Here is a 27174-nt window from a genome sequence, read left to right as displayed (position 1 = left end):
GTAAAATTTATAAGACGCAAATTAGTATTAACGTATTGTGTAATAAATTTCATTGACTTCGTAAAGAAACCTCGAGAGCTTTCGTGAAAGCTGTCTCGTGAAACATTTCCATCCGTTCTCAGCCTCCGAGCGAAGAATCACCTCCGCCGCGACCTTCTCGTGCGCGCCCAGATCGTCAAAACCGTCCGAAAGCCAAGGACTCGTCCGCAGGAAACGTTCTCTCAGCAGGAATCGTGAATTCCGGTGCCCCGTCGGCGCTGCATTTTTCCGTAGCAATGGCGGTGAGCGCGTCGTAGAGGCCTGTCCGGGGGCGTGCCCCTCGGTCGCCATTGGCCCCGGCCCGTCGTTTGGGAGGAGTGCCGTTCCACGTGTCCAGGACCGCACGTGCAGGTGGCCGCAAAGCTCAGTGCCACAAAGGACTCTGCTGTGGGTGGTCGGGACACAGGTTGACTCCTCCTAAGGCAATTATTCGTATTTCGTCGGTCATGTTCGACGCTATAACCACCCCTACTCTACCCCCGAGTTGAGTAAATAGTGAGATCCAGGTGATATTGTTTATTTTTTGCGTCTGTGGTGTTGTGTACGTGCGCGGGTGGACACTATGAAGGTGACAGTGATATTCGTGATGAACCTCTTTGTGCTCACCGCCCTCGGCGACGTCAACACCAGGAGCAAGAATCGCGGCAAGGGCTCCATGTGGTGGTAGGTCTTAGGCTAAGTCGCGGATGGGGTGGGTCGCGGAACCGCTCCCGGCTAATGAACGAGACTTTCGCTGAATTTCGATGGGCGGCTGACGGCTGATGGGCCTCGTCCATCAACCGCGTTGGGAGCTGACAACTTTTGATGGATACGCGGCGCGACAAGCTTTACATGGGCACCAAGTGAGTTCTGTAAATCTCCCACGTCAACCCACGGAGATGCGAACAGACTCTTAATGACCCAATTCGGGAAATTTCCTCCACCTCGAACATTCCTCAAACAAAGAAACACAACGACGCTCCCGCAACCAGATCCGACACCTCCAAATCTTCAAAATCTATTTCACAACTGCTTAACAATTAACAAACCTTTCTGGAAATTTTTTAAACAATTTTTAACTAGATAAATGTCATTTAATCTAACTGAACTTCACATTTAATGTAAATTGCTCTACAGGCAGATGTCAATCAATTAAATCTATCAAGTGAAATTAGAAACATTTATTCTAATTAAACGGTTTTAATTTTTTGACAACTGTCAACAGATTCTGATTTCAAAGAGATTCTGCTTCGCATTCAGTTAAAACAAAACATTTATTCTAAGTTGAGAGTTGTGTGCGTAGATTAAATGCCGATTGTCAAGAATTAGATTAAATGCGTTTCGTTTTGACTAAATGTCCGTAGGGTCTTGGGAAGTAGCGTGCGAAAAATTCTTAATCGATCTAATAACTCGAGAGGTCTTTTTGCTCCTGGAGGACAAATCGCGAGTCGCTGTTCTGTGCTAACATTTAAATTCCCACAGTAATACGCATAATTAATCACAAATACGTTTCTCGTGAATCTATTTATTTCTCCCTAGGCTACATGCAAGTGGTGAAGAGTTTTCTGTCGTGGCCGAGTCCTTACAAAGCCAGAGGTATTTACCGAGCCATTTACAACTGCTTTGCATATAGTTACAATGTAGATATACGCGCAACTGTCTTCTCTTATGCCGAGCTAAAACATGACCGTACGAACACATACATAAATTATAGATAATTATTCACGCTTGCATCTCCGCGATATTATCTGGCTGCGATTTATCGCGGCCCGATGCGATCGCGGGGGCAGCCCTGGAAAAAAGCGTCGTGCGATTTGTCGCCGGTGCGAGCGTCGAAGTCTCCGGGTGAGAAAAAGTCGCTTTGCATTTCGGCGACGTGGGTGGGGCTAATTGTTACATTCAGTGTTTGAATTGCTGACATTTTAACCATAGTGCTGTTGTTTATATTCGGATCAACAGCATTGTGATGGAAATGTCGTCATTTCGGGCAAACTATCAGCGCCTGATCGGACACCGATCGAAATTAGGTTGAAATATCGGGAACACGCCAGATAAATGCGTTTCCAGTCACGTCGTTTGTCTAACGGACCCCCTAATATTTCAGCTGTCGGTGCAGTCGATATAGCACGGGAAAAGGGTTGATCGAGATTCGGGGATGACAAGAACATTAGTTTGGCCCGGCCGTATGATTTATGAGAGTGGCGCTGCTGTTCGGGTTGTGCGTGCGGTTCGAAATATGTTAATTGACCCTGGAGGTGGTGGATTGGATGGGCCACGCAGAAATTGAAACATAAATGGCAGAGTTATCTAAATTATTTATTTTAGTTACTTAAATTCTTCCAGGGAATCTTTTATTAACACCAACACTTGCATTCAAGTGTTATCCGATGCTTACGCTCTTTATTGTGAAATTATTAAATCAGACTCATCTCTGCTGTGCTTATTCCCAATATTTCCTACATTTTTTTCCTCCTCAGTTTCTCTTGTGTTTAAACAAAAATTTGTATCTAATGAAATTTTTTTTCTTATGGGCCTATTGCACCTATTTGATGCACATTTTCTCTAAAAACAAACTGTTTGAAGTTGTATTAGTGTGAAACTTGTGACAATACACGGAGTATTAATAGATAAGAAACTATCCTAGAACTATCACAAGCATTATAAAATTAAAATTTTATTATTTATTCGTAAACACCGTTCACGTTGTTTTGGAATAATGGGAGGCCATGATTTAATTTTTTAACGTTGGACACACTGTTTGATTTCCGTCACTAAAATGCCCAACATGCGGACCTATCAAAATGAACATAACATGTTGCTGAATTTCCCGTAATGTCTGAGGATTCTTCCATTGCAAACTAGTAAAACTGACAACAGTGCACCAGACATTGACGCTATTTATAACCTCAAACTTAGAAAAATATAACTTAATTTAACAGACAGCTCTACTACCAAATTAAATGCAAAATTTCCATGTCCTTCCATTATTCCAAAATAACGAGGATGCATTTTATAAATTCTAAATTATATCAATATCTATTTTTTTTTTATAAGACTTACTGATAACCACTTAAATAAAGATTAAAGAAAAGATTTAACATTTTTGTTTCTGTTTTTCTATTAAAGCAGACATTAGAGCGTATTCTGTAAGCGATATGTTAATTTTTAGAGGGTGTTAAATTTTGACGGCACGTTAAAGTGTAATTCGCCAGTAGCTTACAGAATACGTCCTTTTGGGAGCTATTCTGTAATTTTTAAAGGGACGTTAAAATTTTAGCGTCTTTTAAAATTTAGAATTTCAAGCCCTGATTGGTCATTGCTATGACAACTTAATTTAACTGCCTCTAAAATTTAGCGGAGCAGTTACAGAATACGCCCCTTAGTGTCTTTTTGGGTATCTACTTATATTTTTAACTCTTCTCTAACACTGTTCAAAATATTCCATCTTTCCAGATTCAGATATCTTATTTATCGTGTTTTTTCCATTAATTATTAATAATAATTACAATAAAATATTTATTATTAAATTATTAATAATTACAATAAATATACAGACTGATTCACATAGTCACTAATTTCATCAATTTGTTTGAAAACAATCACGTAGAAAATAATTTTTTCCAACGTCAAGTCTGAAAATGACATTTTCATCACTCAATTTAGAGATGAAAGTAGGCGTTTGCATCACATGTGAGGAAAGTAAATCACTTCCCTCACTAGTGGGGAAAGTAAAAAAAAAATTTGATCCCCATTTAGGTATGTACATACTTTCTTTAAAATAACGTTCAAATATACATACATATACATTTGTAAGAATTCTTTATTAACAAATAGCACTTACAAAGATACTTAACTTTTTTATCAGTATTATAGAAACTAAATGTACAATTTTTTACACGAATTAAAACTCCAAATGTTCCTGATTTTTTTTCCTAAATAACGTGTCGGTACAGAGCTTGACGTTGACGCCAAACTAGCGCTTCTTACTACTTGTCTCCACCTCAGTAACGCATTGTATTCCTTTCCGTAGCGTGCTCGAGATTTTATAGGTAATAATTCCAAAGATACCTAGTTCGCTGCTTCTTTAATTTCTGTATTTGGTAAATTTACAACACTATCTTCTACTTCCATCACTATTTGTTTAGTAAATTCTGATTAATTTTCAAGTTTTGGTAAAAACACGACTTGACATTCATTAATTAAATTTTATTGTTTACTGTGAGCATGGAAACGTGATTTTCAAATTTTACTTCTATGTTGATTTGTATAAAATAATAAATTGATAATACCTATGCAAGATAAACCGAAGGCTCTTGACGTTGGAAAAAATAGTATGTTATATACGTGAGGAAAGGTCCATTGCTAAACTTGAATGATTAGATCAACTCGCTATCGCTCGTGATCCAATTGTCATTCTCGTTTAGCAATGCATCCCTTTCCTCACTTATATAACAATATACTATTTTTATTACAACAAACTTACCGTAAACAAGAATACATAGTACCCGACGTAATTTCCTTGTTTCTTCCACCTGCTTCGTCTCCTTCTCATTTTCTTGGCGTAAGGGTTGTCCAACTCCCACTTCGGATGATTTATTCGATCGGTTTCGGCAGTCGTCCGTTTCGAAAAATGTTAATTGACGAGTCCGCGCTTTTATAGGCTTGTAAATTTCGAGAGCGAGATATGAACTTTTATGGTTCGGAATGTGAAGATTTAACACTATCTGAATCTTAATTGCGAAACGCACAATTCTAAAAATGACGAACCGGGAGAAATAAGAACGGAGCGTGAGAACGGCGATCATCCTCTTGTTATCTGCGCTCGTTGTCTCGGCCATACGTTAACCCCTTATCTCGGATTCCTCCGCCAAAGGTATGTCACCAGGACCGACAAAAAACACGCCACTACCGTGGACTAATATAAAGATTCCTCCGGTTATGTCGGGTCCGTGCGAGGAATCGGAATCGGACACCGAATATTTTTCGAATTCCAGTAATGAAGAGCCATCGCTTCTGCATTATCCCCCGGACGGGGGATGGGGCGGACGCGTTCACGCATTCCGACGGTTTATTGCGCCGACGATTGCCCCGAAGGGCAAATATTTGAGCGACCGGGTGAGAATTGTCAGCAAATAGGAAATACGTCTTGTTTGGCTTTGACCAACAGTCGGACAGGAATGGGCGACCTCTTTCACAGGGTACACGCGAGTTGCGACACCGGAGAGGACCCAAAGCTCCCTCCTACTCCACAAATTCAATCTGGGCTTGCAGCTTAATCTATGATTGAAGTCTCCAACTGTTCATTTTTAAACGCGACCTCCAAACGGTGTTTAAAAAATATTTCAAAATTGAATACGTCGGTGGGGTCCTAATCGTGACCACTTTTTGAATGAATTAGTATTTTTGGCCGCGGGGAGCGAACATTTCAATTAATAAATCGGCATTTGCTGGTTGCATATTTTAGCGCAGCGTATAAAAAGCCCCCCATTAAATTTACGACCCCATAAACTAGCCATTTAAGTTTTTATTGTTTATTCGCCCGTATACGAGCAACATATTTACACAATTCTCCGCTCAAACTATTCCACATAAATTGTGCCCTTTAATACAAATTGTTTTTCGAGTAGTGCAATAAGTATGGTGTTAGTATGCTAGTTGTAATTTACGATCGCATTAAACTTAATAACCGTTTAAGTACGAACTAAGTTTATATCTTGAAATATGGCATACACGACCGTATTAATTACTTTATTTTAATGCTACCGCACCGTAAAATCCGGCGGCCTTGGGGCGTCGAGAGTGCAAGAGACGCCTGTGACGAGCGCAATTTTTCCTTGTTCCAGGGGCATCGCCAAGGCCGGGGAGCCGAACAACCTGTCCCCCATCTCGCCGGGCGTCCTCTACATGGACTCCTCCGTCCACGGCACCCTGCGCCGCAAGCAGCGCCGCCTGGCTAGGGACAACCCGGGCCTGCTGGTGGCCCTGGCCAAGGGGGCCAACATCGCCATCCACGAGTGCCAGCACCAGTTCCGCAACCAGCGCTGGAACTGCTCGACGAGAAACTTCCTCCGGGGAAAGAACTTGTTCGGAAAAATCGTCGACAAAGGTCAGTAAATTATTTTGAAAGTGCACGGAGACTTTTACGGTGTGCACCACGATCACGTTTAAGTGGTTTATTGCGGCGCGGATTGACAGCTTACAGCGTACGCAGATCTTTGATTGATAAAACGTCTTAACCTACTTTCTTCGAGATTTATGTCTTTGCGGCTTTCACTCCGCTCGAATTTAGGCTCGTTTGTTTCCCGTTTTTCGACTGAACCCGACGGTAATTAACGCAATTATTTAGAAAGGGCACTTGCGCAATCTAGTCGGATTCGAGTGAAAGCGAATTATCTGACAAAAGACGTGCCCCCGAATCGCTACAGTTTTTTTTTCTCTCCGCCACGTCAATTTACGACCTCCCAGGACTGGGTGCAGTCTTGGACCAAGTAGTAATCGATGGTGTCCGAACGATAAATCATCATTTGTCCACCTGAAGAGTCGTCAAAGGTGTTTGCGGGTTAGAAAGCGACAATTGCGCTATGCTTTAATTCAAGGTGATGGTTTTATTGGTCACTCGGTGAAAAACGGGCCCGCTCATCCATCATCACGAGTGTACAAGACACGGTAGCCCCCAGATCCCGTCAATGCAAATACTTCTTGGCTGAGCCTACGACAAAAATTACAATTAACACCGAACACGCCACAACCGACGCTCATAACCCTACTTATTTGTTATTGTTGTGGACCGGGCGGCAAACGAAAATGACACAATAATTGGTGCCAACTGTCATTAATTAGGGAATTTGGGTGACCCCCAAAATGACAGTCGAAGTGTGACGTTATTTTTAACCTTTTCATTATCGATTATGATTTACCCGGCCCGTCAATGCAAATGCTTCTTTGCTGACCCCACGACAAAAATTACAATTTCTGCCGAAACACCACCACCGACACTCATAACCCAACTTATTTGTTATTGTTATGGACCGGGCGGCAAGCGAAGATGACACAATAATTGCATTGTTTAGGGAATCTGGGTGACCACCAAAGTGAGACTCAAAGTGTGAGGTTATCTTTTGCCTTTCCACTATCGATTATGATTTATCCGGTTGGATAAGTGTCCGTGGAAGAAATCGATGTACGATCAATAGCTGGCATTTCACGACGCGTGACAACGGATTCCTTTCTTCAACACGGCCATAAACAAGTAGGTTGTCATATTCGACATTGCGTGACTGCGGGCGATGTCCGGAGCGTCTTTATTTCAATGTCGGCGCTATTGTTTAATTTTTGCGTCGAATCGGTCGATAATGGAGCATCCACAGGTCAGCCTGACACCATGTACAAAGATCGCGTGGGCCAAAACGCTACAGGTGTCCGGCATTGTACTCTAGCCGGGTGGCAGGTAGATGTTCGCGTACAAAATACATCTTCATTTCTCATACTGGCCGTGATTTAGTGCGTCTGCCTGCATTTTATATTGCTTTAGGTAGTTACACTAATAAATAATAACGGAGGGATTTTTACAATGAACTCGCTTTATTGCCGCTTTGGATTGGTCTTATTGCGCCGCTTTCTCGATGGACTACCGGCACTTATTCGATATTCATCCCGTGAACGAACATCCAAGCACTCCAAGAACGTTCCTCCCCCAGCACCTGAAACCGATAACCGCTAGCGGCGTTGTGGTGGGAAAGAGCCCTCGTCGGAATCCGACACGTCACTCTAATTTGGCTAATGTCCTATTAATACCCGTTTCGAAAACACCAATTTGTCAGGTATTTAATTAAAATAATTCGAAAGACAGCACAAAATTGGTCCAATTTAGATACAAAGTCAGGTATGGAGCGGTGGCGGCCGCCGAAAAAAAAAATAAAGTGGTATTTCGGGTAGTCCTTTATCGATCGATCTACAGAACTCGGCCTGCTATTTGTTATTTAAACCGATAAACCCGCTCTATTAGTCCCAATTGATCGGTAATTTGAGTATTCAATCAATGCTCATCGGTTTCCTTGATCAGCGTGCGACGGCCCGACCGGATTTTCGTAATAACTCCGGTTATTTAATAACTGACACAACTATTTTTATTAGTCGCCTCCTTCCTCCTGCCCAAATTAATTAGGAGGACCCGTTCGGGGGCCATAAAAACCACGAATTTATGATTTACACGACGCGAGTGCGGTACGAACGGTACTAATTGAATTGGGGAATTTAGACAAGATTAAGCGGAAATGGGGCGGCTACGCCTTCAAAACTCCACCGCTGACAATATTGACAGCGAGGCGGCGCGACCCATCTGCTGATAGGCAAACATGTGTTCCCTAAATAAACTGGAAATAAGCTGTTACCGGGAGTTGTAATCCAGGTATTGTGAGGTCCTGCCGTTTTGTTATGCAAATCGCACGTTTGCTTTATTTTACGACCCTTACGACAAAAGGACAAATCGAAGAGGAAACAGTGCGCTTGTTGCGTCTCCGGCCCAGGTTCACATCTCGCTGTCTGTACAGTTCTCGTCACAACACGCCGGACCGCACAAATTCAATTCTCAGCGCTGTCCGGAGGTGGAGAAAGAATTGACATTAATTTTGCCCAGAACGAGTCCTTAAGATATTTCATACAAAAGCTCAAATGGCTCAGTTTCAATTTTACCTTTCAGCAAGTTGTTAACAGTGTGTGAATGTACAGCTTTGATCAGAAAAGATGTCAATGGGGGAGTATTCGATACGGTACGGTTGAACTTACAGGACTATAAAGCTAAAGCTACCTTCAGATCCGTATCTAATGCTTTCAATTTTTTCTTTGTAGAAGATCAGATTTGTGCTGCCTCTCGACCATTGTCTAAATTCCATTGATTTAATTTTACCATTTTACAAGAGTGTGACAGCAGATTTTTTCGTGAAATAATTTTAAAAAACGAGCCAATTATTCTCACATTAGTAGATTTCAAAGCTTCTGACATCTTTGATCGTTCGCTTTTGTGCACAAAATTCTCAATTATTTTCAATAGTTTCACTCGAGTTAGAATTACTAAGGCTGGTTCCGATTTTCCTCAAATAATACCTATAGGGCGTACCACAGAGCTTTATTCTAGGGCTTATATTTTTCAAAAAATCATGTCAAAAATCTTTACCACGTCCACTCCAGTTGGCAACTTTTGATTTTTCGAAGTCAGTCCGACTTCAGGAGCGCCTCAGGGTTCTAACATCGGACCCCTTTTGTTTTTATATTTTACAGCAAGCGGTATTTGGCGTGTAAATTTAAATTTCGTTGTTTTTTTTTAATCAAGCCATTACTAATAGCGGTAATAATAATAATAAATGGCGTTGTCAAGAATTTGGGTGGGAATTCCTGGGTGTTCAGTTTACAACGTGTTAAAAGGCCCGATTCCGCACTCGCTTCCTGTGGGTCCGGTCTGGAAGTTATGAATTATCGTTGTTTCGTTAATCTGTGCCCCCCCGGGGAAAGACCGGGTAATTACGTCATCATCGAGACTGCCCGCTGAGAGGCATGATATATAAGTACCCGGACTACATGCTCAGGTATTGTTACAAACACTGTTGTTTATCACTACAAGATCTCGATCGAATATTAGTCAGATTTAGATCATTAAATCCGCCATAAATAAACACACCGGATTTATTTATTATACTAATTAGCCTCTTTCGATAATCGCCGAGTTTATTATCGCAAGCTCGGCCGATACACGACACATTGTCAATAAACAACCTTTTTATGGCATAAATTAAATCGACGGCCGCCTCATCCTCCACGACCGACCAATTCGACATTCCCGGGCAATTAGCGAAAGTGCAGCTGAGAAAATGCACCGACTGCGGTGCACCCGAGTACGGATCAATTAGGAGCGTCGGATAAATATTTTGGGAGTCGAGGTGGACGTAAACTGCCGGAGTATATTTTTACAATCCATTAAAAGTTGATGGCGCGATTAGGCGATAAAACGCATCCTCGGGTGAAGAAAGCTCGGACCTTCGGGTTACTTTAATGCTCATGTTTTGTGGTTTTGGTCAGCTGACAAATGCCGTTTAATAGTTTCGGTGATGGGTTTATGGTCCATTAAAGATTTTATCATTTTATTTTTGACACATATAATTTTTATGTGGGGGCCTGTTTGTTGAAATTTTTAAAACATGTTAATTAACTGTTTTATGGAGAGCGTTTGAATCGCGCACAAAACCACTTCTTTTGTGTTTTTGTTGTAAACCACAAACGGGGACCCTCCCATCGGCCCCGATACCGCAGATGGTGAATTTCGATATTCTTCCAGCACCGGAAGGGGCCCATAGGTAGCAATTTGTCCCCGGGGAGCCATCCTCGCGTCCTCCTCCAAGACAATCCCTCGATCAAAGCCCACCGTCAATCTCCGTGTTTTGATCTTTTTGATGTAGTGCCCTCGACATTCATTAGCTCGTTCGGGGGACATTACGCCGTATTAAAATTTGTCAAAGGGTTGCGCATAAAGGACTCGCATGTCCAGATGTTCGCGATCCGGCCCTCGCCCTTTGTTCGGGCCCTCGTCGAGGTGGACATCAAAAAAATCCGAGCGCGGACCCAATTATCACGATTTTACCCGCGCCAGCTTATTAAAATCGATTATTTGTTGCAGGATGCCGAGAAACGGCTTTCATCTACGCCATAACGAGTGCGGCGGTGACCCATGCGATTGCGAGGGCCTGCAGCGAGGGCTCCATCGACACTTGCAACTGCGAGACGCACTACAAGGGCCGGCCCCAGGTCACGCGGAACGCCGCCGTCGCCGGAGTCAGGGACTTCGAATGGGGGGGCTGCTCGGACAACATTGGATTCGGGTTCGCGGTCAGCAGGGAATTCGTCGACACGGGGGAAAGGGGCAAGACCATCAGGGAGAAAATGAACCTCCACAACAACGAAGCAGGCAGATGGGTAAGTTCCTCTTTTGAGTGCTCTTGTGACGAAATAGGAAAAAAACATCGTGAAAGAGTTGTCTGTGTGCTATTTTTATAACACCCGAGACGTATAATTTTTGGGAAAAGTATTCGTGTTGATGATCAGACCAATAATTACCTAAGAATGTCGGAGTGGGTGTCTGTAAAAGCTCTCGGACGTCGACTATAATAATTAATAAAATATGAAAGAGTAAATGATCACGTAAAAAAGTACGTGGGTGATGTAAGTAAAGACGAAATTGATGAGTTTCGTTTCGGGTCGAGTGAAATATTGGGACAAAATTTTTATTTATGGTGAAGATTAATTAACTTAAAGAGCAGACGTTTGAAAAATTAAAAGTTGTCGTTTTTGTTGACGAAACGAAACACAACAAATTTAGTATTATTTTTAAATTAGTAATTTATGCAGCAAGTACTTGTTTTTGCGAATGGGAAGCTTGACAGCACGAGTCGTGGACGAGTGCCGCAATCCCCTGAGCAACAATAGACACTTTATGTATGAGTTTCGTAGAATAGTTTTTCTACAGCAATCAATATAAAACAAAATCGATTTCACGCTTGTAAAGCCAAAGCCAGATTACTTCAATTGTTTTTAATGCGGATTTCGGATTTCGATATGTGTTTGCATAACGCTACGGCACTTTTTTTAAACAATTTTCCCTTTTCATTCTCGTTTGGAAATCTCTACAAACTGAATATTTTGCCTTATTTTTGCTACTTTTCTCTGACATTTTTCTGGTATTTTGTCAACTCTGTTTAAGTTGTTTGTTTTATAGTTATTTGCGTATCAAGGCCAAAAATGCATCTTTTTCGTCCGAGTCTGAGTTTTCTGGCCGAGGCGCAGCCGAGGCTTGAAAACAGGCCATGACGAAAGATACACATTAAATTTTTTAGGCGACGATACGAACTACAAAGCAAAAGACATCATTGGAAAAATTACAAATTTATTTTGTATCTATATTTTTCAGACATCAATGGAAAAATAACAAATTTATTTTGTATTTACATTTTTCAAATAGATAAATTTATTTAATACATAATAACTTACTAAACAGACCGACAGATGGCGCCACGGTCAGCGTCCGAAAAAGAGTTATTTTGGTCCGCTTGTGAGTACGTAAAATTACCGTTTTCATTAAGGGCGACTAAAATATTATTTATCTAAATATTTCTTTGCCTGTTTTGACCTCGATAATCAAAATGTCAAAAAGTCTTCTAGTCATTTCTGTTGAAAGACAAATTCTTGTTCCTATTTTGTTGTTGGTTTTATGTACTTCACTATATTTTCAACATTTATGTGCCAATTCGTTATTGTCTTTTTCCAGTTTTTATAGATTATTAAAAATCAGCAGGCGCACAATAACAGTATGCCTTAATCGATCGTTGAAATCTCCAGTTGCTTTTTATTAACGCAATCACATCCAAGATTCTGTTTTTTAACAGAAAGAACAATTGATTTGACGTGGCGATACATGACACGAAAGAGAAAGAAGAAATCCAACACTAAGCAAACAACAGAACACCGTTTTGTGTGTTCTTTGATTTGAATTAAATCCAAACAAAAATCCAAACAGATCAAAGCAGTGAACATTCCATTAGAGGAGTAGAGTGGTCGTATTGAATTTAATTGGTCATTTACTACGTGGTTAAGTATACTTGCTAGAATGTAATGTAGGTAATTTTCTCGGTAGTTTAACATTTCCGAGAATTGATTATATAATGTCCATGTTCCTTTATTAAATTGACATCTCCAAGTCCTTTCATAACATCCCCGCTTAACGCTGGCTCATAAATCGAACGCAACAACATCTTACGCATTTCTTCGTTCTCCCTTCAAATTTCTCTTTGGCCGGCAGCTCCTGAAATAAATTCACAACGCGTCGGAATCCTTCCCAGGAAAGGTGAAAAACTGGCTTCGATCCAGTCGGGCCCGCGATTTCCTTAGATCCGAAGCAAACCGACAGCTTAGAACACATGTTCCGACGGTAGTATTATCCGTGTAACACGGTGTCTCCCGACGGGACGCCTCTTGCACGTCCGAGAGACATCTGGGCCCCGCGGGGCGCCACATTACATCGTATCGCACCGCTCTCGCACGCTACATACGCCGAATTTTAATTCTTCGGAGAGCGTGATGGACGAGGACGCCATTGTGTGCGCGGTAAAGCACGCAGGACGACAATCGAAATTTGCAGGATCGGACGGAAAGACGGCGCAGCTGGACGCGACGGAGAAAAGGCGAGTCGATGATTAGGGCGTACCTATCACTTTGTCACTGTCGGGTTAATGGCAGTCTTCAATCGTGGCCGCAATGGGCTCGATTCTGTTGAGAGTTTATTGTTCTTTTGTTCGCGACTGAAAATATTGTTTCGGCGACTTTTTACACCAGAGCTTCGGTGCAAAAATTTTGTTTGTTTTTCTAATACAGATAAATCAGTCTCACGATATGTCACAACTAATAAACAAACTAATAGCTATTTGACAAACGTAATAGATCCTGTTGTCTAATTAGAGATTAATTAGTTTTTATTTATAGGCGACAGCGCTGGGAAAATTTGTTACGATTTGGTAAATTGCTAAAAATGAGTTCAACAAGTGAAATGGAGATTGCATTATATTTTTCCCAAAAACAAATTTTAAAGTCTTCAAAATGAGTTTCATTCATAAGTGATGTAGAGACGAAAATAGCAACTCTCACAAGTGAGAGTGTTTTTTTTCACTGGTTAATCTATTTTTTTGGCAACACGCAAAGAAAATTTCGGCGAATTGTGACCTCGTTTAGAACAGACAAAATCTTGAATATACCATATTCTATGGCCGTCATTTTTCTCACAAGTGAAAGATGAGACATTAAAATTGAAACAATTTTTTTTCAAGAGTGATATAAGAGATTGTTTCTTCCCATTGTGTTTTTCTGTCATCACAATTAATTTTCCCAGCCAATAGTTATTAGTATATAATGGCCGCGAAATCATTCTTTAACGTACCCACAGAAAAATTGTCGCCGAGACAGCTTGAACCCAGGCAGGACAATCTCGAGGTTGTTAAAGGATTTCGCGGCCAAGGTGTACACAACATGTTTTTTTACCAGAAATGTTACCAACATAATTTTTCCCCTGGTTCTTTGCAACCTGTACCGACTATAACTATTAATTTTGCAGTTTTTAATTTCATACCCGAAAAATCCAAACACCAGTCTTACATGAAAACTCTGATTTGTACCAATATTAAAATGACGTTTACTTTAACGGCTCGGCTGTCGTTGAAAGCAACGGCCGCGAAATTGGATTTCGCGGCCTGTTTTAGGTACGCGAAGTGCTGGTTTCGCGTACGGTTGCACAAAAAATTATTTTTCGACTTTGATGACTTTATGATGATTTTTATACAGTCCCGTATGGTTCATTTTGCAACAAAATAAAGATTTGTGACAATTACTTATTTTGAAAATAATTTGGTGAATATTATAACAGTTTCCAAGCAACGGAACTCCACAAGATCCTATTTGCCATTCCGTTTTCAAAACAGTTTTTTGAAAATTGTGTCAAATTTTTTCTTCCACAATTCGCTTCTCTGTTTCTTCTGGTCTTGCTGTGTTAGGAAAATTCCTCTTGTTATGTCGCCGGTGTCGCGATTCCAGCGTCTTCGACAGTGTGGCCCTCGCCTCCAATCAAGCCCCAGTTTAATTAGCGATTCGCTTTTTGGAGAAATAGTAAAAAACCCAAACGGGTTGTCGCTGGATATAAATATTATTTATGCGCGATTAAAACATTCTAATGATGACTGGTGTGAGAAAAAGGTTTGATTTATGCAGAAAGTGGTCATTACTACCGGGTGGTCGTATCGAGTTTTATTAAAATGCATATTAACTTGTTACTGGCCGCGAAGACCGCCCATTACTAATAAAGTGACATTCGCTCAAGGCGCTAGGCCGCGGATGGGCTTTATTAAGTCGCGTACGAACACACGCAACACTCTTCTCGCAACACCTCTGACGTTTCCGATCCCCCAACCCTCGATCATCACATTCGAACCACTTCGGAAAGATGTACGCCGCGACGGCGTCTTCATTTTGCGCAACATTAAAAATAAACTGTGGCCACTCGAGTGATTATTTGTAATGGACGCCTCATTTCACGGATCCATCGGAAGAGACGTTGCCACTATTTAGTCTAGTGCTCGTAAACGTCTTCTTAACAAATCGCGATGCCGCCATCATTTCTCAACGTGACAGCTCCGAGATCACGTTCTTCTGTTTATGTTGGTCGATGTGATTGCACGAATTCTGGCCAGATATGTTCCTTTGAAGACGATAGCACTAATGAGAGCCGATACTGCTGGCAGTTATCGTCTTCAATTAATTTCGACGATAGGGAAAGTAGTCGAGGTGACTTACAGCCGACTAATTTTACTTTATTAACATGTGCAACCTATGCGCTGATAAATGGTGCTATTCTAAGTGCCTTTCAGACGTGTCGCATCGGGGCCGGCTGCACGCACGAAGGCTCTTTCCACAAAGACATCATCAATCAACCAACACCGTCGTCATTATCACCCTTCACTTACTTATTGCTGTACGATCAGCTCAAATCTATCCACCAAAAGGTCCAATTATTGGAAAGCAAACAGTTACTAACCCAAAAATATATAACTGTCAAGCTATGTGAACGTTTTAATGGAAATCTTTGGATGGTTTAGAAGAGCGCTGTAAAACAGAACATTTGGACTTGTTGATGTAGCTTTCGTTAAGAAGAATATCGGGTGTCTAAATAAAAATCTGATCGGGAGTGCTTTGAAAAATTCTACAAACGCATGTCCAGCATAATATCTTACATTTAGCCAAGTGACAAACCACTCAGAGTTAGTTTTGCGTCCGTTGGGAAAAAATACAATTTGTAAAATTTGTAATACCTAATGGATGGTTGTCGGATAAAACTAAGCTTAAATTTGACAAACAGAAAAAAACAAAATTTGTGATTTTCCAAAAAAAACCGGGCAAAAACTGAAAGAATTTTACTCAATTTTTGTACGTGGAATTTGGGGGTAAATAGATAAAAACAAATATAATTTTCATTTTCACCCTGTATAATGTGCCTTTAAAAAAATGGTTACGCAGTCAGTTATTTTCTTTCTTCGCTTTTTGGTTTACTTTCAATTTTTTCTTTTTTTTGCAGCACGTGCAGTCCCAGATGCGCCAGGAGTGCAAATGCCACGGCATGTCCGGCTCGTGCACCATCAAGACCTGCTGGATGCGGCTGCCCCCGTTCCGCGTGATCGGCGACCTCCTGAAGGACCGCTTCGACGGCGCCTCCCACGTCGCCGCCTCCAACTCGGGCCACCACCGCAACAACGCGCACCGAAACCGGCTGCCGAAAAACCCCAAACCGAACACCATCTCGGGCAACAGCATCCACAGCAAGCGCGAGAACCGCCGTAAGCACAAGTACGGCTTCCAACTGAACCCGTTCAACCCTGAGCACAAACCCCCCGGAGTTAAGGATTTGGTGTATTACGAGATGTCGCCCGGCTTCTGCGAGAAGAACACCAAGCTGGGCATACAAGGCACGCACGGCCGCCTCTGCAACGACACCTCCATGGGGGTGGACGGTTGCGACATCATGTGCTGCGGACGGGGGTACCGCACCCAGGAGGTCGTGGACTTCGAGAGGTGCAACTGTACGTTCCATTGGTGCTGTGAGGTGAAGTGCGACGTTTGCAGAACGAAGAAGACCATTCATACTTGCGTGTAGTCGCGGTTGGCGGTATTGGGGGCGGTTTGCACAAAAAAAAAATCGCAAAAGGGAGAAAAAGAGAAGTGTCGGGTTTAGTCGGCTCGTGTGGAATCGTCGCGGCACGTAGGGGAGTCCGGTGCGAGTCGTAACCGAGGTACTAACTCACGATTGGCCAAACGCTTATTATCAGTATTAGAGATTGTGACCACTTATATTATATAAAAGACTGATTTGAAAATTATTTTCTTGAGTCATATTTGTACATAGTACTACTAACTTATACTTTGAAGCATACTCCGGGTGTGTCGATGGCGGGCTAGGAGCGTCGACCAGTCCAACACCCTTATTATTTAAACTTATATTTATTTATCGGATGTAAATATGGAAAAATCAGCATGTAGTGTATCTCAAATCGTGTATATGTACCTATAATTTATACAGATCATCTCTATAGTGCGCATTAATTTATTGACCATTAAGTGTTGTACATTAGCATTTGTAAATATTCATGTAGCTTATGTAGATAATTATCGAGTATTTTTATAATTACTTTATTTATAATTAGACGTACTTGTAAATGTCTCAATTATTGTAAAATTATCAATAAATAATTACGCACAATTTATCGGCGTTTTCGATCGACTTATCCATTATTCATGGGCTGAGCTCAATTTTCGCTATCACATTTCGAAATTTATTAAATTCTCAGGATGGTCTCATGCCAACGAAATTAATTAGTCGGACTCAGAAGCACGCTCAGCAACAGGTTCCACAAACGAACGAGTGTATCGACAGGAATTGAGTTACCGATTCGAGGCTCGCGATGATTTACTGGAAATGGAGCCGATTTATATGGGCTTATGGTCGATATTTCAAGATGCGCCTACTAAATCATTACCAGGTGGGTATTAATTATGACCGATATAGGAGATTCGAATTCAATGGGAATTTGTTTTCTCAAAGCAATAGATTAGGAGCTGTCCGATTTCTACAGCACTTACGATTTATGCGCACTTATCTAAAGCAACTCGGGCTGTTTTTGATTGATTAGGAGACTTTTTTGCTATAAATAATTGCCGGTTTTCCGCGTAATGGTGTCGAGATAAAAGCTCCGTAACAGGCGAGTTCATTAAAGCCGGTCGCTTTACAAACGATAAATGCTCCTCGGGTGATTCAATCAAATCAGCCGTTACCAATTAGGGTAGAAGTGAAATGTGTGTGTGATGGAGAAATGAGCCAGAAACGACGCCAAACTGCTCGAATCGAACTATTACTTTGGCTTTGTTCTGCAAAAATGATTGACGAGGTTTTGCAAAACGATGCTAAAGGAAAAACAAATTAAATTGCAAATTGATTTGTCAAATAACTATTTTCTTGCCAACTCCACAAAAACAAGACTGACCAAGTAAATTTGTTTAGTGGAGTGGCCGCACTTGGTCCAGTGCTTACGGTAATGTAAAAAAGAAATTGATTCTTCTTGAAATCACAGTTTTTGAGAAATGAGGAAATAAAAGAATTTTGTCTATCTGTTGATTTGGAAATGCATAATTTGATAGAGTTGTCAAAAAGAATTAATCAAACCACTTCAAATACTTTCAATCTAATTAACCAATCGACGCTTCTAAAAAACTTCACTAGAAAATAGTGCAGAACCGAGCATCGTGGCCAAGCGCTTAGCGCGCCGCTTTGCATTCGGAGGTGCCGGGTTCAAATCCCGCCTGGTCTAGGTGGGTTTTTTTCAGGGGTTTTGCCACACCATCACGTCTTGATATGAGCACAGGTCTCATATCACAGATAAGTAGACATAATGCTGGGTCAATATTGACCCCTCAGTACCTACCAATAATCCTTCCGCACCCATCCTCACGTACCCGTCCTGAATCTTCCCGTCATCGTGGCTTGAGAGCATTGGAGAGCCTCGGAAAGATTGTAGTAAATTGACTTGTTACATAGAGCACTTCTCTTTTGATGAAATCTTCCAGTAAAAACTGACTAAGAACAAGATCGAGCGAAGTAATTTGCTTACTAGAGTGTCCACAGCTGGTCCAGTGGTTGCAGCACCACAAGAAACAAATCGATTCCTCTGAAAATCACGACCAAAAAAAATCGATCTGCAAATTTTGCATTCCGCGCAACAATTATCATCATCTTACTGGTCCAATAGGTGTACTTCCGAGCTAGACTCTGTTGAACAGACTTGGACGAAATGAAGTCAACAGATTAGAAAAGTCCGTGTTGTGTCAACTTCTTTCTCCGAGAATGTGCAGGGATTGGCGATCTTATATGGAGTGCGGCAAGAAAAATGGATGTCCTTTAGTGCAAAAGCTGTCGGTCGGACGGCAAAAAGCAACCCGTCACATCTCAGAGCGTCGGATGTAGATAAGTGCGGAAGCTGTACCAGAGAAGGGTTCAGAATCTGGTTTGAAGGCTTTGTTTTTCGATTTTTGTTGTCTGTCAATTTAGTAGTTGCGGGCAGTTCCCATGGCGTTGGCGAGCGTCATCGCCATTACCATTAATGAATATTTCGGCCGTATTTTATTGAAATGCACGTATGCAGGCTCAGAAATGATGGACCTGTTTTGCTGGATAAGGCCAAGCCGTACATATCAAGCTCGACCTGTCAATCAAATCCGCGTTCCCGTAATACGTCCTCGTTTGACTGGCCAACCGGTAAAATTAAAACGGCAAAAACTGCACGTATTTGTTTTACTAATTTCGGCCGTTTTTATTGTTTCAATTAAAATGGAATGTAATTTTTGCGGCCGTTCGTGACGGCTGAGATTTACATTTTTTCAAGTCGAAGGGGGTTTTTGCGCGGCGCCGTCTCCGGGCGGCTGGATCGGGCCGCCGCCGCAGAATTTAATAATGTGTGTGTGTGGCCACCCCATCTCCGACATCTGTGCATAACTTATCATATTGCTCCTTTGTGCTCGAAATAACTGGCGCATTATGAAGTTTTCAGAACCGCTGGCGCGGTCCTGCCGCCTCTGGAGCCTCTCCCCGATTGTAATATCGGAAGCACACACCGTGAATAATTTCCGCTTATTCATGGCCTTTCAATAATCGTTCATTAAACCGACACCACGGGCCGGGGCGGATTTATGACCCGGTGCTGCATCGCTTCTTTCGCGCTCGATTCATGCCCACCAACTCATCCCTTCTCTTTTTCTCTTTTACTAAACTCGAAAGTGAGGAATTTTCAAAGTGATAATTCCGTTCGGCACAAGAGATATCTGGGACACTCCTCTGTGCTGGTTTTCCAAATGCAATCCATGAAACCAGTCGTTAGAACAAAAGCTTCAATTCTTATAGATTTATACTTTCAAGGACATCACTGAAGGTTTTCGCAAGGTGTCAGAGCAGCATCACAAGGAATGTGTTCCAATAATAATTTTTGTGTCTTGTTTGTTGCCCAGAATAAGATGGAATCTTGTCATGATGCAAAACCAGTCACGTCTGGGATGTCGTAAATAATAATTTTTCAAATATTTTTGAGAAGGAAAAAAAAAAGAGTGATCAATTCTAGACTGATTAGCTTTGACTGCATCTTAATAAAATTCGACACGACCACCAGATGGTAACAAGAATTTTTTGCATAAATCAAACCTTCTTCTCACACTAGTCATAATTACAATGTTTAAATCGCACATAAATAATATCCAGCGACAACCTGTTTGAGTTTTTTACTATTTCTTGAAAAAGCGAATTGCTAATTAAACTGCGGCTTGATTGGAGGCGAGGACCAGACTGACGAAAATGGTGGAATCGTGACAACAGCAACAACAAGAATAAATGAAAAGAATATTCCAAAAAACAATAAATAGACAGGTGAGATGGGCGAAATGTGGAAGAATGAAGGAATCAAGGCGGGATTTGTTGAAGAAAATGATTTGGAAAAATTTTCAAAAAAGGTTTAAAATTTTGAAATGGTAGAAAGACAGAATGGTAAAGAAGAGGCAGAAGGAAGTTGATTTGTGTAGTTTCTTTTAATTCATAAAAAAAATGTGTTGCGATTTAAAATATAGATTTAAAAACAAACAATATAAATAGTTATTTAGAGTAAGAGTGAGGAAGGTAAAGCTTTCGTTCACGCGGATTGCGTGTCATTTAAGTGAACAAAAGCGGCCTTACTCGAGTGCTGTATTTGGTTTTGTCCGATACCTACCTTTTCAGAAAGTGGGTCTGTAACTTTGTATTCAAAATTTCAAATAAAAATAAAATCACATTTTTGGACGGATCTGTTGCTATGGAAGAAAAGAAAATACACAATAAACAAATTTCTGTAACGTCAATAAAATGGTTGTGTGCACGGAAATTGTGGAAATGCATGATGAAGAGTTATAAATTATGTTCCTGATGATGTCATGGAAGAGAGAGTAGCAAATGTTGCCTAAAAAAATCAAAATTACGTTATCAGAAACAACTGAAAAAATTTATAAGGGAATGAGAACCAGTGAGTGAAAGACAGTGAGCGAAAACGATGAGCGAAAGTAAAGTGAACGAAAGAACAACCTTCACTATTGTAACTATTGATACAGACTCACTTCCTAGGGAGGTATCGAACAAAAAAATTATATCCGCTCTTTAGAAGAATTAGATTAGGCTCATTTAATAAATATATTTCACTTGAGAAAAAAGTTACGACTATGTACATAAAATATTTGGATACTTATTATTTTTTATGGAAATGTCTGTTTCAGACTAGAAAATAAAATTGTTTGGCAAATAACGATGTAGAGGGTACAAGAAAAAATATCGCTAACAATCAACTAGATCTCCACCTTTCTGGCAACAAGGTAAAACTTTTGTAAAAAACATCGCTGTAGACTCCTTTATTCCTTAACAATTTTTCTTGTATTTTTAAGTTTCATAAATATAGGACACCCAATCATGATAAATTTTCTTTCTAGGACTCAAGCGAATGTGTAAAATGTTCTTTAAAAAAATACAGAAAACTAATGGTGGCAATTAAATCTAGAAACGCAATTGCTGCGTTAGTCTGGAGAAACGTATTCGAATGAACCGAGCTTTGAAGATTTTTCTGAAATTGATTTGTTTGCGCTGTTTATCCTGCTCGACGCGCAACAATAAAAGAACAAAATGATTGTTTCCTTCTTGAGTCGTATCCTGCGCCGGCTGTAAACCCTCGACTTTGTTGGACATAACCGTCAGGATTTCTGATCGCGTCCCATAAATAAAATGATTTAGATAGGTGAAACAAAGCTGCGTAATTGATTTTAGTTAAATAGCTTAAGTCAGCTTCAGAAGTTATATGGGTCATTGTAATTTGTAATTTATGAACCAGTTAGTTGCCAGACTTGGCTCATTAGTGATATTTTTTTAATGTCATGGCTCTCGCAGTGACATTCCCGTTTAAATTTATACTCGTAAATTATATAGGTTTCTTCGACGCTGCATTTTCCGGGTTATAAATTACGTCGATGTTGAAAGTACCATTTTACATGTAAATTTCGGCTAATTTGTTATTTGCTTAATTTGTTTGTAAACAGACGCGTATTCAGCCGCCTTTCTCGTCATCTTTTCTTTCTTTTTCGGGCAATTCCGGAGCTTTCGTGGTGGTACCGTCACGCTGAAAATCTAAACTGAAAAAGCGTTAAATGTGAACGCGGTCAATTAGCTTACGGAATCGTTCCTGCATAACCACGCGCTAAGAAAGCTCTTCACTTCACAATGCGAGAATGCGTCAATAACGAATCGTGTTAAACCATTATTTAATGCTTGAGTTCTCGCCTTTATCGCCTTTGTAAGAGCCTAATATAATTTCACAGAATAAATACTGACACTATCTGTGCGTTCTCGTACCACTTTTATTCAATTTTCTCACAGAATTGCATTTGCCATCTGCATCATCACCAGGTACCACGGTAAATACGCAACACAAGAATTGCCTCCAATAGGTCACGAGGTCAGTGTGTAGTAAAGAAAAAAAAGTAAAACTGATGGAGCGTGTAATGATCAGGTGATAGCAACACTCGGCTACGGCTCGCGCGGCAAATTTGTATTTCATGAGTTGTAGCCATTACACGCGAGTGTGGTGGGATGCTTTTTCTGCGACATACAAATTGCATCGGTTTCACATTCAATTACAATTATTAATTACATCTTGTTTCTTTCTAACGCAAAATACGCAGACTCGCAAATTATGATGTCCTAAAGTAATTACGACATCTATATCACAGCAACTTCATAGTGAAAAAACGAATGAAAACCAGTGAGTGAAAGACAGTGAGGGAAAAACGATGAGCGAAAGTGAAGTGAACGAAAGAGAAACCTTCAACCACTGGTAACTATGAATACATGGTCATTTTCTAGGGAGGAATCGAACAAAGTGTCTTTTTCACTCGTGGGATTGTGCACTCGCCTACAGCTCGTGCGGTAAAGCTAAAACTACAATTACGACATCTATATCACAGCAACTTCACAGTTTACGGGATGTAAATGCAATTTAGCCGTGAATAATTCATTACTCACGGCCGCCTGTAATGAATCTATTACCTAATAGAATTAAAGAAACCACATTTTTAATATGCGAAAATGATTAGATACAACAATTTAAATTAGAGTTTTTGAGAAGTTCATAATCGTGATGCGTTCTTAATTGCATCATTCAAAATTGTTTACGTTAATCAATTAAAGTTTAAAAAAAGAGATAAAAGGAAACCAGAATAAACCTGACGTAATTACGTTGCATCAATAATCATTAATCTTAATATTTTTAAAGAGTTGCTGATTCATCAGCTACTACGGTACAAAATACAAAAAGTGCCAATTACACTTCTAATAGGAACTATTCATTGTTGAAAATTATTTATTCGCTAAATATGAATTGATACCCTCATCAATTTTCTAATGGGAAAAAAATTACGAAAAATATGGTAATACAACCACGTCAACAGTAATTAAAACCTAAGTATTACACCGTTTTTTTTTTAATTATAGGAAAGGTGGTTATTAAATTAATTATTAAATGATTAATGGCCCGATCCATTTGATAGGAATCGTAAGATGATGTAACGTTGGAAAACTAGAACGAAGCCAACGATTAAGTCGAGAGCCTGCAGAATGAAAGGCGAATAACAATTATGTCATAGGTACTTAAGACTAAGTCATAAATTAATCAGTTCAGTAATTGTTGCATCTCAGAAAAAGAAATACACTCAGTTCAGGTGAGAAATTATATTAAGAATAAAAAATGTTTCTTTCTATGACTGTTCAAAAAACTGCGCAGGCCATAAAACAGCTGTTTATGGCAACAATGAAAAAAGTAAAAAGCGTTAAAAAGTCTCATAGTGAAAAATAGTTATTTACAGTAAGAGTGAGGAAGGCAACTTTCGTTCACGCGAATTGAGAATTGCAATTCAAGTGAAGGAAAGCAGCCTTACCCTCGAGTGCTGTATTTGTGTGTTGTTCGATACTTCCTTTGAGTCTGTAACTTTTTATCCAAAATTTTTAATAAAAATAAATCATATTTTTGGACGAATCTATTGCTAAGGAAAAAAATAAAATTCAAAATCAACAAAGTTCTGTAACGTCAATAAGAGAATGAAAACTAGTCAGTGAAAGACAGTGAGCGAAAAACGATGAGCGAAAGTGAAGTGAACGAAAGAGAAACCTTCAACCACTGGTAACTATGGATACAGGGTCACTTTCTAGGGAGGAATCGAACAGTGTCTTTTTCACTCGTGGGATTGCTGCACTCGCCTACAGCTCGTGCGGTAAAGCTAAAACTAAACTCCTAACGAAAACTACTACTTTATGCACTTGTTGCATAAATTCCTATTTTCTAATTGCACAACAGATTTTTGTTGTTTCGTCGAGAACGGGAGAATGCTGGTCGTGTTTTCGAGCGTATGTATTTTTATCGCCGCTCTGTATATCTCCTTTTACATCTGCAACACACTTCGACCTGAGCGTAATCCCCGACACGTAAAAATATAAACGTACACGCTGATTCCACTTCCTGCAGCTGGCGCAATAGCCGCTTTCAGGAAACCGCCGTCCGCAGGAATCGCTCTTCGCCGCAGGCCCCGGAGAATCCGGGACGAGAGGTCCCGATTACGCGGACTTTTTCACACAATTAAAATGCAAGCATCCAAGCGCGTCACTTCGACTTCTCGATCGATAAATCACGCAGAACTCGCTCTTAATCGTCTGATTTATCCGGCCGAGTCGGATCACATTTTTTCCTGCTTGATCGATGTTGACCGAAATTTTCGTTCGAAATGTGGAAAATATGGTGGCGCGGGTGATATATATCGCTACCGCGTATCAGAATTCCAAGGTGGAGACTTTATAGGCACCCATCTTGGATGACCACGAGCGTGGGAACGCTCAATATTGTCACAAATATTCCTGACGTTCAGGAACCATCGGATTCCATCTACGCGCCCGTCATTAACTCGGATTCGTTCGGCCGCCTCCAGGGAGGCCTCGACACCGGCCACAAAAACTGCATTTCTCGACGGCACCACGAAATCCGCTGAAATCGACGTGTGCGACGGGGGGAGAGGCGAGCCGCAGGGGTGACCGCGTTGTCCGAGGCTGTTCTCTCAAAAAACGACCAGAATTATGTTGGCGCTCATTTTTGACAGACTTTCAACTCAAAAGACACGAAAAAAGAACTCAAACATTATGAAACTTCGTGGTATGGAAGTGATGACAGTTGCTCATGAAACAAAAATTACAAATTACAAATACATATTGTTGCGTGCGTTCACAATCGACTCTTCAACGTCAACTTTGAGAATATATTTAAATAAACATCCGATAGAATGAAATATTCAAATTTAAACATTAGAAAAGAAGTGTGAAGAGTATTTTACAGGAAAAAATTAAAATGAAAAGTTAATACAGAGCAAGAAAAAAAAAGGAACAAGAAATCATTGTGCAATACAAATAGATGTTTTATTTTTAAATTTTTAAATAACTTGCATGTGGGAAGAGTGAAATACAGAAAAAACAAAACAACAAAAAAAAACAATTTCACCAAAAAAATTATTTACCTACATATAAATAAAAATGGAAAAATACACTAATTTCAAAATATCTGAAATATGTACATGAATATATCGGGTGTTTTTTTTAAATTACACCTTATAGTAGGCTTTGGAGAGTCGATACGGGTTACGGGTCACGGATCAGCTGTTTAATCTTACACTAGTGGTGCGTTCACAATCGACTCTTCAACGCCTACTAGGAGGTGAAATTTAAAAAAACACACGATACAATATTAAATAAAAAGTTAACAGGGCAGAGTACAAACAAAAAAAAGAAAATATAAAAATACAAATGTAAAGCAGTCAATATAGGGTCATTATAAATAATTGTACCATCGTAGTAGGCGTTGGTGGCTTTGCTGAAAGTGCCGCAAGCTTCATAACATGAGTGAGACTAGTATCGCCGATAGGTAGTGCTGCTAGCGGTAGTGGAAATCTGTCTACTAGTTTGTCTAACGTTGCGAGGCTGGCGGCACATCCAGAATTTGTGTGGGTTTTCAACGCCAACTACGATGCTACAATCATTTACAATGACCCTGTACTATGTAAATGATTTTTGTAGAAAGTTTAGACAATAGTTCGGAAGGAGGGAGATAAAGAGAGAAACGAAGAAGAAACGATTTTAAATTATAAATGAAAAAACATTAGAAAAAAATTAGAAATTAAAAATGCGTTTTAAGAAATGTACTGTTTACATGAAAAGATAGCAAATGACGCTCTATTCCATAAGTAGGTACATAAATATTAATTTTTCTCTACATTATCATTTAGTTTCTTATAAAAAAAATAATTAAAATTCAAATAAAACCATCTCCAAATCAAAACATCAGAGTAAGCACACTTGCCGTTACTCCCGTTGCGTTTTATAAGCAGTTTCCTTTATTTTCGCCGAGTGTGTCTCGTTTTTACTAATTCGTCAAGAATGAATTCGTGTAGTGATTCTGAGGAAATCATTCCTCAAGATGTCTGCGAAGAAGCTAAAGCGGCATAACTGAATGTATATGGCGGAAAAAAATTAAGAACAAGTGGAAGATGATTGTTCCAAAAGTGAACGACGGAAAGTAATACCAAGACATTTCGGAGGATCTCATTGTGGCGGAATCTACTTCAAATTTCGCAAAATGTTTATTTTTGAAAAAATGTTACCTTTAGTACCCTAGGGAATAAATGTTTTTATTCCCTAATGCGAAAATACCATATTTTAGAGTAAAAAACGAGGAAGGAATTATCTAATGACCCTCAAAGTAACAGAAAAAAAAAAACAATTGAAATACCTGTGTACTACAAATAATTAACAATATACTTAAATATAAACTCTAAATATAAAAGGTATTCAAAATGATAATTTGAAATAGAGTAATGAAATTAAAAGATGTTGAAAAATTACTTAGAGAATATTTTTATAAGTGAAATTAATTTATTAAT

The 27174-nt window shown here is 40.0% G+C and overlaps 1 protein-coding gene across 1 annotated transcript; it reads left to right on the top strand.

The window, feature by feature from the left end:
* The first annotated feature begins 444 nt into the window (after window positions 1-444).
* On the top strand, window positions 445-17355 carry wg (wingless). The gene is made up of 4 exons (XM_069047587.1): window positions 445-702; window positions 5862-6124; window positions 10685-10980; window positions 16175-17355. Exons 1-4 carry the CDS (start codon window positions 602-604, stop codon window positions 16748-16750), a joined length of 1236 nt encoding a protein of 411 aa, XP_068903688.1. The 5' UTR covers window positions 445-601; the 3' UTR covers window positions 16751-17355.
* The last annotated feature ends 9819 nt before the right edge of the window (window positions 17356-27174 follow it).

The sequence above is a fragment of the Tenebrio molitor genome, chromosome 5 (assembly GCF_963966145.1).
Source record: "Tenebrio molitor chromosome 5, icTenMoli1.1, whole genome shotgun sequence".
NCBI classification, from domain to species: Eukaryota; Metazoa; Arthropoda; class Insecta; order Coleoptera; family Tenebrionidae; genus Tenebrio; species Tenebrio molitor.
The sequence above is the reverse complement of the archived record's forward strand: the minus strand, read 5'-3'. Positions and strand labels throughout refer to the sequence as shown.

Bases quoted from the DNA above. Each gene is read 5' to 3' on its own strand.
- wg (XM_069047587.1), top strand. From the start codon at position 602: ATGAAGGTGACAGTGATATTCGTGATGAACCTCTTTGTGCTCACCGCC. The intron at 703-5,861 runs GTAGGTCTTAGG...TCCTTGTTCCAG, and splicing joins GGCAAGGGCTCCATGTGGTG to GGGCATCGCCAAGGCCGGGG. The intron at 6,125-10,684 runs GTCAGTAAATTA...TATTTGTTGCAG, and splicing joins CGGAAAAATCGTCGACAAAG to GATGCCGAGAAACGGCTTTC.